This window comes from Strongylocentrotus purpuratus, unplaced genomic scaffold (genome assembly GCF_000002235.5).
Source record: "Strongylocentrotus purpuratus isolate Spur 01 unplaced genomic scaffold, Spur_5.0 spur5_scaffold_7, whole genome shotgun sequence".
NCBI lineage: Eukaryota > Metazoa > Echinodermata > Echinoidea > Camarodonta > Strongylocentrotidae > Strongylocentrotus > Strongylocentrotus purpuratus.
In genome coordinates, this window is record NW_022145613.1 from 12006703 (window position 1) to 12020170 (window position 13468).

The 13468-nt window shown below is 36.6% G+C and overlaps 1 protein-coding gene across 3 annotated transcripts; it reads right to left on the reverse strand.

Moving 5' to 3' along the window:
- Positions 1-329: 329 nt before the first annotated feature.
- Positions 330-9512, reverse strand: LOC592170 (very-long-chain (3R)-3-hydroxyacyl-CoA dehydratase 2). 3 transcript variants are annotated; one of them, XM_791706.5, is made up of 6 exons: positions 9375-9512; positions 7605-7722; positions 6402-6509; positions 4983-5144; positions 4383-4521; positions 330-3651 (listed from the first exon to the last, which is right to left on the reverse strand). In XM_791706.5, the coding sequence occupies exons 1-6, from the start codon at positions 9470-9472 to the stop codon at positions 3569-3571; spliced, it is 708 nt and encodes a 235-aa protein (XP_796799.1). In that variant the 5' UTR covers positions 9473-9512; the 3' UTR covers positions 330-3568. The 3 variants fall into 3 exon arrangements, with proteins under 3 accessions (XP_796799.1, XP_011662024.2, XP_030830039.1); XM_011663722.2 differs by lacking the exon at positions 9375-9512 and adding an exon at positions 9173-9277; XM_030974179.1 differs by lacking the exon at positions 9375-9512 and adding an exon at positions 9102-9193.
- Between the last annotated feature and the right edge of the window lie 3956 nt (positions 9513-13468).

Below are 13468 nucleotides of genomic sequence, written 5' to 3' on the forward strand. Positions count from 1 at the left end.
TCAGACTATCAATAAAGCAGTGGTTTTGTGCTGAAAATAAAACTGTAGAAACCAAATATTGTGGATTGTGACTCTTTATTGTTGATGTGATATTAGAGAATAGAAACTTTGTTTGATTGACGAACTGTTGGTATGATATGAGGTAAACAGAAGCACACGTTTCCTAGAAATAGCCTCTCATTTTGTTTGTTATGACCAAGCCGAAAGCATTTTAACATGTGTGCAGAAAAGGGCATTCTGACAACATTAAGCTCTTGGTGAAGCATTCAATGGATTTTCTCTTGAGTGTGAATAAGAAAAATACAAGAAACAGTCATGAAACTCATCACTTCGATTAAAAACAAGTACTTTATTTTGGTTTTGCAACCACACATTTCAAAGTCATTTCAATCCATGATTTTCGTTGGGCAAAAAATTTAAATTATCATTTAACTTTATAGTACATAGAACAGTCATTTCATTTCCTTTCTTACTGCATACCAGTAGGTACATTCATTTGAAATAACAAACTCCCTTCCAAGTTCAAATACCGGATAGGTTTTTTAAAATCTCAAATGGATTTCATAGGTGTGATGCTTAAAAACAGATCATCGCACTTTGTAGGATTATTGGAATAATTTATTTACTGCTGTGTACTCTCTATAATAATGTCCAAATTGTGAAGTTTCATGATTAGTATTAGAGCCAGTAATGTTTGGTTGGGCAAATCTCATAAAAAGTTGTTTCCTAAAAGGAACTGGATGGTAATTCACCAGATCAAAATTTTTCCTTTTTTTTCCAGGAATTTAAATCGCAAACTCAAGTAAAATTTATGTTAACTAGGCTTGAGGAACATGTGTGTCAAAACTTACTCTCTTTGTACGAGACAAATCTACATTTCAAAACCGTATGATTAATATAACTGAATAGAATACACTCACTTCAATATTCCAAGTAGTATTAATGGCTAGATCCTCTCTGAAAATACAACTATAACCTGTCACTTCAGAATCAAACCGGATCGAAACGTACCAGACTGAAACGGTGAACATTCAAACACTGACAAGAAAAAGTACCGGTAGACAAGTTATGTAATGTGTTGAAATACTCCAGAACATTCCTGTTCAAGTAGGCATGTTGATTAGTGACGTATCAAGGGCAGCGTTTTTACAAAACTGTCATAAGTACAAGTTCTCCAGCAACTCATTGAAACATTCATTTAGTTAACACATGTTCCAATGGGATATTGGTGAACCTAAAACCTGGATGATTTTTCCAAGGGCACCTACATGTGTGCCCCCCTCCCTCCAGAGAAAAAAGGGAAGTTTTTTTTAGTTTGATTGGAGAACTTGTGATTGATTCAGAACAAAAATGCAACTCTTTAAATTCCTGCTTTTAAAATCAACAATGCCTTCCTACTTATGATATAGCCTGGCAATTTGTATGAATACTATTAGGACAAATAAATTATATATTAATTAGGATATAGTTACATTTCCTTTCTCCTTTCTCCTCTGTCAAATAAGCACTTTGTATAGGTACAGAAAACAATGAACATAACCTGATTAGATATTCCACAAATGAAAATATAAATACCTTTAAAATCAAAAGCTAAGAGGGGTCAATAGACTATAAATGGTGTAATAACATGTGAACCCTGTAAAAATTTTACGGTTGACAGATTCCTTCATACAACAAAAAATGAAATGTTTCTCATAGTTAAATCCACGATCTACATCCCATCATCAATTTCATATTTAGAATTTGAATATTCGGGTCTTACAATAACTTTACCTTTAAACTCCCCAACCTCCCTTAAAATAAAATAAAAAACAATATAAATTTATCAAAGAAAAAAAATTGTAATGCAACAGCAAGCTTGATTAATATGATATATAATTAAACTGATTTCAAACTTTCCCGATAAACTGTAACATGTATTTTTCAGGACAATTAAAATCAAATATAAGAGGAACTTTTAATCCATTAAACACAAGTTAAGAACAATATGGTAACAACTCAATTACGGTAACCATATCACACACTAAGGCAAAGGTACAGAGGCAAATTGTAAAAGGGAATCTTCAGTTCTTTCTTTGTATTCTGGACTTCTCAAGGCTTGAGTTGTTACATTATTAATTTATGGGGTGTTTTTTTTTTAATCCTCGCATGAATGACAAATAATAGTTTTGTGAAGTTTAGATCTCACTTGGTATTAAATGCACTCTTGTATTGGACTTTACACAATACATTGCAATAGGGATATTAAATGACAGATTTAAAGTCTTATTCTTATGAGAAAGAAATATTTGAAACTAATAGCCAGTTAACATCACTTACACTTGAGTTTACAAGTACTATTAAAATCACAGGAATGATATATGAAAGCTCATATACCACAAAATACTTTGCAGCATCCCTTTTGTAACATGCCTCGCTAAACAAATAATTTTATTCTGGCAAGATCACACTGATATAAACATGATATAAATTATCTTCCAGAGGTCAAAGATCAAAGTTTATATGTGGCAAATTAGCTATCCTTCACATGACTTTCACCAACCTGTACTTACAAATTTCTTGGCATCATTCAAAGATTTCAAGCAGCTGAATATGGAATATAAAAACAAGTGCTTTGTGCTATGATTCATTGTGTGTGCAGTCTACAGAAAAGGTGTGCCAAACATACAATTATGGTGACTACGTACGTCCAAAACAAAAGTTTCAGCTAACAATCTGTGACATCACTGTATGCAGTGATCAATTTATGCGACCATCACGAAGACAAATGTCTTTGTGATGGCTCAGTGGTTTGGGCAGTGGTCACACGTACAGGATATCCCAGGTTCAAAACTACCTTGGGGCATCAGAGCCCTCGCGATAAACATGGATTTACAATGCCTCATTCCCAAGACATAGCTTGAAGCCATAGGTGAGATGGAATTTCATCAGAAAAAGGATCAGTGCGCTGATCAAGTTTTGAATCCCTGACTCGACAAAAATTTAAATATTTTAGACTTTTCATAAATTCCCCATCATTCATTTAATTTTCATGTTTTTTCATGTTTAAATTTGTATTTGTATTTGTTTTACCTGAATGTACAATCTATTACATGTAAGCCAGAATTGTGTATCATTATTGTTGTTTGTAATTAATTATTTTCATGTATCAGACATAAATGTTCATTTCTATTCCGTCCTTTTCCTTCTTTTCTAAGCGCATAGGGACTTTCTTTGTGTCAGTGATATGCGCTATACAAATAACGTTCATTATTATTATTATTATTAAGAACATAAAATCTCCTAGATGAGAGAAAATATGAATGATTTGAATCAACGTTTCATGCCTTTTAAAAACACTTTTACAAAATGTTTTCAAAGATGCAAACTGCTTTCCATAATTGATTAAGTCCAAGTTTGAGATAAGTTCAACTTAGGATATTTGTGAAACACCCCCAGGTCTGCAGCTGTCATTACATTGGTTCCAGACCGGAAGTCATTCACAGAATTCTAGCACTGACAAACCAAACCCTAATCTGAATCAAAGGAATTTTAGAAATCTAGAAAACTACTTAAGATTACGGTGGGGTTAATCTCTCTTCGTTCCTGGGGCGCCTCCTCCAATCAATTTCTTCCTCTGTCTCAGCATGTGTGAATACAGCCTTGGGAATACTGCGAGAGAAATGGGGTGAAGGAAGAGAGAATAGATGTTCACATGTGCTGTGTTCATATTTAAGATTACTTGTTAGGGTCAGGTGTAAAGATATGAGAATCAGAGGAAAGGAAAACAGAAAAACATGACAGTTATATTATGAAGCAGTAACATTAAAGGTACTATGTCCCATTTGCAGGCCAAACAAATGAAAAGATTAAATTCCAAAGGCATTTGAAAGATAATACTAATTTAGAACTTCCCTAAAAAAAGGGGGGGTGGGGCTTGAAAATGTCGTTAAGTGGGAAAATAACGACTATTAGTTGTCAAATCGACTGAAGTGCTACCAATTCAGTAAGTTATAGTCTGATTTTCAGACCATTGTACCGAATAGTTGTACGTTTTATGCCGCACAAAGATTCAATCAGTTTAATTTTGGCCATTACAAAAAGTGGGTTATTGATGTAGACAAATGCTCATGTACCCTTTACAGCTCATTTTATGTATGTTACTACCAAAGAAGAAAAAAAGCCAGTCAATCACTCAATAGTGTCTGATAGAGAAGTCTAGCAAATAAACGGGTTTCCTTGCATAATTTGAATATGAGGACACTGCTAACGTTTAAATTTCACAGATAGGACATACATTACATATTCATAATTCCTGCAAAGTTCTACAGAAGTTGATATTGGCTGCAAAAGGGACATAGTATCTTTAAGTGGGAAATAATATTTTGTTCATTTCTACTTACTTGGAATATAGAGAATCATGAGGAAGATAAGGACGCTGTAATAATCAAAGGAAATGTTGTAGTCGTTTGGCAGCTCTAGTGAATACAGTCCGGTGCTCTTCACGTACGGCAATGCAAGGTAGATGGTCCATAGCTCACCCTACAATACACAATAAAAAATGGTAGGTAGAAGTATAAACGTAATAGCCATAAGCTCTAATCATGGTTCTTACCAGTGAAACACACTTGGTAACCATATCAAACAGGAGAATCCTGATTGCAATTCTGCCTATTAAATAACAATGTGAAAAATTAAAAGAATTGCACATGACATGTACATATTCAGTTGCCTTAAAGAGGAGGAGGAGGAGTGATCGCTTTTACTATACTCATTTCCCCAATAGACTAGTGTTTTTAAGAAACCTTTAGGAAAACAAATTCTGAAATTTCTAATTCCAATCATAGATATCTTGATAATCGGACAGGCAATTGGCTTGTAAAAGTCATGTGATACATGTATGATCTAAAGGTTTATAATTATGATTGCACCATGAGCTAAATCCAGGATTTCTTTTAGAATCTGAGACAAAGTTACCCAATCCCTTTAATGAATATACTCACAGTTACGCCGATGGGGTAAAGGACAATGAAGAGGGTGTATCGTAGCCACATTAATACGTATGGTAGACGGTTGAGCAGGGCAAAAACATAGAATGCATAGCGAATCACTTCGGTGATGGTCCAGGCCGTCAGATACAGAATAATGCTCTTCTCATTCTGAACCTGTAGCAAAGAGAAAATCCAAAGATCAGGGGGGCATTTCACAAAACTTGTCATCAGTGACAAATGATAGTTTTTGTTATAAGCTACTGAAATCCTTGCTTCTGATTGGTTATCAGCAGATTTGTCACTGATTTTTGTCATTTGTCATTGAGAAAAGGTTTCTTGAAACGCCCCCCAGAATGCTAAATACAGAATGAACAAAAATGGCATCACTCTGAATAACCGATTCATCTTTTAGTTTGTAATCGGTTAGGCAGTGTGAATGATTATGACAAACAAATATTCCTATTTTTAATCAAATCTACAGTGTTTGATGTGTGCTGATATTAGAAGGCAACCTGTTTTCTTTGTAAACTCAGAAGACAAATTTATACAAACCCTGCATAAGTTGAATCTGTTGGGACTGCAAAATATAGTTTTTAAAAAAATGATTTGATTTCGAGAAAATTTGACTTGTGCGACTTTCGACTTTGGCACAGTTAACTGTATGAAATATCAATCCTACCTCAGACAGAACATAAAGAGTTAGTTAATGTAGGTTTCCCTGATTCACAACAAAATGCACATTTTTATCAAGCACAATATCTACTTGAATCAAAGAAAACCTATCCAGATTGCTGGATTTGATATAGCGAGAAGAAAAAGGCCTGGCCCACTGACACTAGGTTGGCCAGAGTGTTTCTCGCAAAGTAAAGTATAGTAAATCAAAAATACACTTCAGCTGCTGTCCTGGAGCATATATATATATATATATACAGATGTCTTACCTTTGAAATTAATGATCAACTTCTTTTATTTTACTTTTTGGCATCAGCCAAATTAAATTTTGACATCCAGTGTAAATTTGACGGATTCTATAAATATACTATTTATTGTCATAATACCATTGAGCCCGAATCATTTTCTTGGCATTTGATAATTGCCATCCCATATATATCAAGCTGCCCAGGGTATGGTGAGATAAGATAGTCTTTCACACATGAAGACATTAAACTTGAAAATTATTTCTGAGAGGACCCTTTTGGTTCTCAGTGAACAATGATCATACTACTTAAAAGCAGTGACCCAACTTTTACTTCAAGGACATCTGCTCAAGGCTATATTTTATCAATGTTAAGGTTAGGGTTGCGATTGGGGTACAGGTTAGGTTTAGGAATCTAGATAGAGTAGAGAACTATTAAACCAAAGAGCAATTGTCCCTGGAGCAGGTGACGTAGAACTGTTAAAAACACTTTACCGAGAGCACATGTATCTTACCTCTATTACACTATGGGTGACAGGCCACAGAAGGACCAGACGGGACGTCACCTGAAATGCAGTCAGAACCGCCGAGGATGGCACGATTCCGATCATGCAATGGACAACCTGCAGGCAGAAGAGAAACAAACATATCAAGGGTTCAGTGACGCAAAGACGTAACTCCATATTTTGCCAAAATTAGTATTTGATATCAAAATGTTCAAAAAAATGTGAGCTTTCCAAGAAACACAAAGACTTAACTCCACCCAACAACCCATAGAAGTCAATGGCTAGTGAAACATAGACTTAACTCCCTAAGGCCCAAGCGCTCAGTGACACATAATCCACTTTTTCTCAAAATGGCCAAAATGGAATTACGTCTTTGTGTCACTGACCCCTCAATATAGCACTATCATCTTGTGTCGATCATCAAGTTAATGCTGGCAGACAAGCTTTCAGGTTTCAAGGGCTTCAATCCATTTAAAGGGAGAGCATGAAAGCAAAAGTGGCATGATAAGGTTCATAGATTAATCAAAGACATTTTCTAATTCAGAATTTGAAACAGGAAATCACAAGTTAATGCAGATTGACAGCTCTATCACTTCTGTGTAAAGGATTTTCTCATCACTTCACTGAACAAAAGGGTAAGATGTAATAAGACTATATGGATGCAGGTGTCTTTTTGTTGTTGACACATCAAGCTTCTTCCAGAGGTTCTTCTCCAGATATGATGAGTATAAAGAAAGTCACTAATCATCCTTCCTTCATCTCATAAATGACAAAATATTTGCAACATTAATTCATTTCCTAGTTGTAAATCGTCCAAGAGAATGATTTTACTTTCCTTAGGCCATTTCCAAGGTGTTTGGGAGACCCCCTACGGATCCCCTGTTGTTCTGGTACTTTCTGTGTTCAATAAAGTGAAAAGAATATCCTATACACAGAACTGAGATCATTTCATTTTTCATAAAATTTATCATAAGGCCTACAAAAAAACAATGTTGTATTCCCCTTTAGGTGCCAAAACATGGGTCGGTCTGTCAGAAATCTTTCTCTTTTTTTTGTCCCTCTTTGGGCTGGTATTTTTTTCTTCTAATAAACAAAAGAAAGAAAAACTATTTTTAAAAGCCGACCATAGATTTCAAAATTTTTGGGCTGGTTGCAAAGGGCAATACAACATTTTTTTGTTTAGGCCTAACTAAAAAAAGTCATTGTACTTACTTCAAGAATGGCAGCTGTCTGAAAGGCCTTGAGGGGCAGTTCAATGGCATCGTAGAGACCCACATTGGTACCTTCCTGGAGATAGTGACGCACTCCCATAGCACCCACAGACAGCCATCTATTATACAACAATAAGAACAAATAATAGATTTACTTTAATTGGATAAACTTCCCTCTCCCCGGTCCAGGGAAAGATTTGGAAGGGTAGAAACTGCATAAATAACAGCAGTCAAATGTTAGTTCAAAAGTGAAATATACTTTCATTGACCTATACAACGAGTAATATGCAGTGTCAAATTCCAAAGGAGATTGATCCTTCTTCTTAAAGATAATTCTCAATTTTTCATCAGGAAAAAAACAAGAACTTGTGGTAATTATTAAAGACAGGGTGTCTTATTTTTTTCAGACACTCTGCATGGTCCACAGTCTAATAAAATTTCAACCAACACTGGGCTAAAGCTCAGTCGAAGTCAATTTTAAAGAAAGTAGCTTACATCGAGGATCTAGTCTTGTATTCTGAGTTTTTCCTTTGTTTAATGTGACTTTAGTTCTCGATGTAACTAGTTCTCATGAAACCCCCTTGAATAGATAAATACAAGTTCATAATCACTGTTTCATGACTAACACTTGACAGCTCTTATAAAATAAGCTACTACCCAAAGACTTCTCTGGGTAGATGTTTCTTAGACGAGCATACATGTTAAACATGAATTTTTCAGGAGATTAATATTAATCTGTGGTGTTGACACAATGTTTTGGGAAAAGAGGATACTTGCCAGATTAAACTTTAATGTTTGTACAAATAAGGTTATCATTTAGATTGAAATTAATTATAGATCTACTTCAGCAATAAGCCATGGCATTATGTCTCATCATCATCATTCATTCATAAATTTAATATAGATCTATCAAGCTCCCTCCTCCTACAAAGATGCATTCTTTGCTACAGATAAGAACGCAGTATAGGGTTCAATTCTGAGATGGTGTAACAACTGACAAGCTGAATGTTAGTGCAATGAAATGACTTTGAAGCTTTTGTTTGATGTCTGTCCGACTTGCATGCCTGGTTTCCTGACTGAGTAACCAGGCATGCAGTCAGGTGGTAGATTTCTTTACCTAATGTGATGCAAATATGTTGTACTCATGCACTTATAGGTCTATGTCTGGATTAACATGCCAAAAAGAAAGGATAAATGGGCACCTCGTTTATTGGCACGAGGAAGATACTATAGGCCTAGACTAGGGCCTGTAGGTCTAACTTTTTAGAGATGAGATTTGCAGGGCAGGGCAGTACAGTGGCAGCCATGCAGTAGGGATCAGAGTAATTCAGTCTAGGATCGGAATAGGATCTGAGTGGCAAGATTGCCAGGCAATAAAGTAGACCGCATGTTCTATTTTCATGATTTTGTTTGATATTTTGCCTGGACTTTAATAAAGCAGAATGACTCCTCAGATAGTTAAGAAGCATTTTTTTTAAAATCCTAATCAAGCACGTACTCCGCCCATGCAGGCCCAGGGGCCACGATACCACATTCCAAGGCACTAATCCATACAGCCAGCCAGCTCACCGGCATTCATTCATTCAGTCACACGCAGTGCGAGCAGACGGGCCCGGTCCCGATCTCGTACCATACAATAACGCACATAGACTACAGCACTGGCATATTTCAAGACAGTCACAAATCCAAACCTCATCATGTTTGCAGTTCAAAATCAATGGAATATACTCAATTCATATGCAAATAAAGATGAATGAATTTCATACATTACCCTGCACACAGAACTACATTGTATAGGACAAGGTATGCCGTTGCTAGGCCAGAAACCTTGTTTTTCCCGGCTGGTTTGGTTGAATTTTCGGCCGACATGCCTTTCGCCTAGCTGCTGAATTTGTTAATTAATTAGGGTACAGCGCCAGCTATTGGCAAAGTACCGTACTACTAGTAGTAAGCTAAATTATTTTTTTCTTTCATGATTTTTGGAGGGGCGGAGGGGCCTCACTATATTAGAGAAAAAATATTCCTAAGTTTCACAAATGGTACCCTAATATCAGGTTTCCTTAAAGCTATCTCTCCCAGCATATTTGAGCCACGAGCTCATTAGGGTAGCATATATAACTGTGATATTTTTCTTAGGGGAAACCCGTTTCATTGCATGTTCTTTAGAAAAAACTTTTGAAGTTTTGGAACCTAGAGGAAAATCATTAATCAGATAGAAAATGATAACCCTCCTTAAATCAGATTATTTCTCAACATCCTGAATGAATCTGCAACGTGTTATTTACAGTTTCTTTAACGAACGAAAACAGAAACTATACATTTCGGTTTCAAGATTTTCATGATAATGAAAGCGATTACCAAAGAGGGGTACTCATATAGATTTACTCATATCTTAGCGAAAGGGCGGATATAAAACGATTCCGCTATGTTTCTCCTAACTATGGTTATGATTGAGAGAGCAAGCCTATTGAGAGACTTAAAGAGAGAGAGAGGGGGTGGGGAGGGGTAGGGGGTAGAGAGAAGTGGCATCAGTGGAGGGAACCGGGCCTGCATGCGCCGCGCCATAACACTACTGAATATTAATTTTGTAGCACTATATGCAACGGGCCTCCCCCAACCGACTCAAAATGATATAATGACATTGATATAAATTGAATAGGCACCATAGCTTTGAATTTTGCTCGAAATTCAACTAATAAAGTTTGTCCAATTATCCCGAAAGTGACCCTGCCGATGTTCAATTCAATTCAATTCAAAAATGGTTTTTATTAGAGCAGAAACATGATTCATATACAAATACAATTTTACATGAAGGACAGCCTTGGCTGGAATATTCATGTTTACATGTTCAGCACAATAGATAACACTTTTAAATATATACAAGTAAAAAAAACTAGCAATATCAAAAATAAGACTTCGATTCTGTAACTAAAATCCATAAACACATTGCACAAGTTTCCAGAAATACAGCTGTAATTGTTTACAAATGTCCTATAAAAGTCAATACAAGCATGGTAAAAAGATTAAAATGGGTACATTTTAAACAGCCTGTTGAGGGGAGGAGACAAGCACTTAGTACACCTGCAATAACGATAAAAGTACAAAATAAAACAATTTTTTTTTCTTCAACTTTTATTGAGTATGTCAACTAGAAATGACAGTGGGCTATTTTTAAATCTTTTTGTTTTGAATTGAAATTGTTGATAGATGGGAATACGGCGAAGAGTGATATTAGTGTTTTTTTTCTTAGGTAACCAGGTCTGACAAATAGAGTGATTTGAAAGAGATTTTGCGAATTTTCTACAAAGTGCTAGTCTCCTCTCCTCAAGAGTTGGTAAATTGCATACTTGACATGCATTAGAATAGGTAATGTAACTAGGCCCTAAAATAATCTTACATACTCTACGTTGTATTTTTTCAAGATTATTATTTTGTTCTACTGTAAGACTGCTATGGAACGCGGGAGCACAATATTTAGTGCGGTATGGTATGTAATCCCGTAGGATTTTTTTGCCAAAATTGAATTTTTTGCTGTTTTGGCTTCAAAAGGGTCCCAATTGGCCAAAAATGATGGGGTTCAAATTTTCAGACCCCTCCTTCACTTCCTGGGGGGTCCATTTTGGGCGCCAAAATTGCATATATAAAGCGCAATAGGGAAATTTGGTGTCTTCCACCCTAAATTCATATATTTTTTCGCCAATTTCACTGTGAAGTTTTTTGAGGTATATAAGGATTCATTTTTAATGATATTGTGTCATAAAACTTTTTCACTTTGACGTTATGGGGGCGCAATTTGCGAAAAATTGTGAAAAACTGGGAAATATTTCCTAAAAATGTGCCCTTCTTCTTTCTTTTGGGCTAGAATTTTGAAATAAGAAGTGGAAATGGCATTATTGTGTACTATTATAGAGTGGAATAATTGTGAAACATATCACATGTCATTAACACTGTTATTTTAGGCTGTTAATATTAAAAATCAACCCTATTTTAGTATTCTATCAAATGAATAACTTACTTAAACACCAGATGGCGCCAAACACCTTCAGATGATAATATAACAAAATTCTCAAATATCAACTTCTAGGCACTGTAATTGCATCAGTCAATCAGAAAGTTGACCAATCATATATGATATATTTTTTTCAAATGCAGAATAATACGAAAATGTGCATTTTGTTTTGTTGATATGGTCCCCCCCCCCCCCCCCCCCCCCGCCCCGAAGAAAAAAAAATAACAGAAACAAGTTGAGCTATTTTGGTCCGAAATACTTGTACATGACACAATCTTGATCTAAATCAAAGAATTATTTGGAAACATTTTTCCAGTTATAAACAAAACATAAAATAAAATCGGGAAAGGGGTAACCACCTACTTCGTGGTTACCATGACAACAGGAAAGTTCATCAGACTTCCAGTAAAAGTCAATCGCTGTCACTATCTGGAGCATCCTCCCTTGTCCGGTTTTCACAGTCTCCACCATAGCATTTACAGAGAGGAGTGCAGGGCAAATCGTTGTTGGAGCAGCTACACCGTCCCTTGCATCCTGCTTTGCAGCCACATTTGATGAGTTCAAGTACTGTACTGCCCGTGGTGCAGGGAGCCCAAGACACTTGACTGGAAGACATCCTCGATTATTTGAATACCATCTATTCTCTTCGATAGGAGGAAGCACTGGGTAGTTAGTCTTGTATGATTTATCTCTCATCGTGATGTAATTAGCACGGAGGATGTGAGGTAGTAATGCGGCACGAGTTGGAGGTAACATCTCACCTTCCAGGTTCTTTGATCGGAACAGTTCCCATCTGAGTGATGGTAGGGTTGTTGGACCTGATGAACAGTAAAAAACGACATGTGAAATGCTCTAGTGCCTTCACCTGTGTTGGAAGCTCTCCATTGCTAAGCTCAATTGGAATGGAACCCTCACCAGTTCTTTGAAGCAGATAATGGCAGGATCATCATCATCAAGCTTTAAGTAGGCATTGATCCATGTCTTCTTGGATATCCCAACAAACTTCCTCCCCAGTCAGCACCAGAAAAATTGTGAAGTCCAAGGAGGCCTTGACATTTTTGATGTCAATGACTTGAACCCGCTCCAGCACATCTATTTCTCGTTTGTACCCTTGCCTGTAGAAAATTGTAGAGAAGTGGGCACTGCATTGTTTCCACAAGATACTAGATGAATTAAGAGAAGGAGGACATCAGTGTCAGGGGACCAGACAGTAATTTCTTGCAAGGCACCACTAGCAGTAGAGGCAAGGACTTGATTATGAATCAGGGTATCAGCCTCTTCATGTGTGTGCGCCTCCTCCAAATCATGTCCCTTGATGAAGGTATCATACACAACTACTAGCTTGAAAGGGCTGTCCGTGTTCTGTGAAAAGTTATCAAGCAGCCCCTGACCTAACAGGCACGTCAGCTTTTTCTTGGTTGACGATGAAGATAGAAGCTCCTTGATGGACATTGTGAGCTTCATTTCTGGGTGTATCTCGTATTCTACTGATGTAGTTGCCCTCTTTTGTCGAGTGTTGTTCTTTAATGACTCTTCCCTATATTGATCAAACACAACTCGACCTTCATCATAGCTAGCCATCATCCCTTCGATGCGCCTGTTGAATGCATTCTGCAGGTCTGACATATTTTGCATGGCAGCTAGTGTCTTTTTCATGCCTTGAAGTACACCCATGACGTCAATTATCAGCACCTTGACAGGAAGATCATGCAAGAGGTTAGGTTTTTGGGCTGCTCCAGAAGGAACCTGCGTTATCTCATATTCTACGGTAACCGGAACCTCTTCCTGCATCATTTCAACCTGTGGGGAAGTTGAATATGATTATCCTCCACGACATCAGGCTGTTTAACAGCATC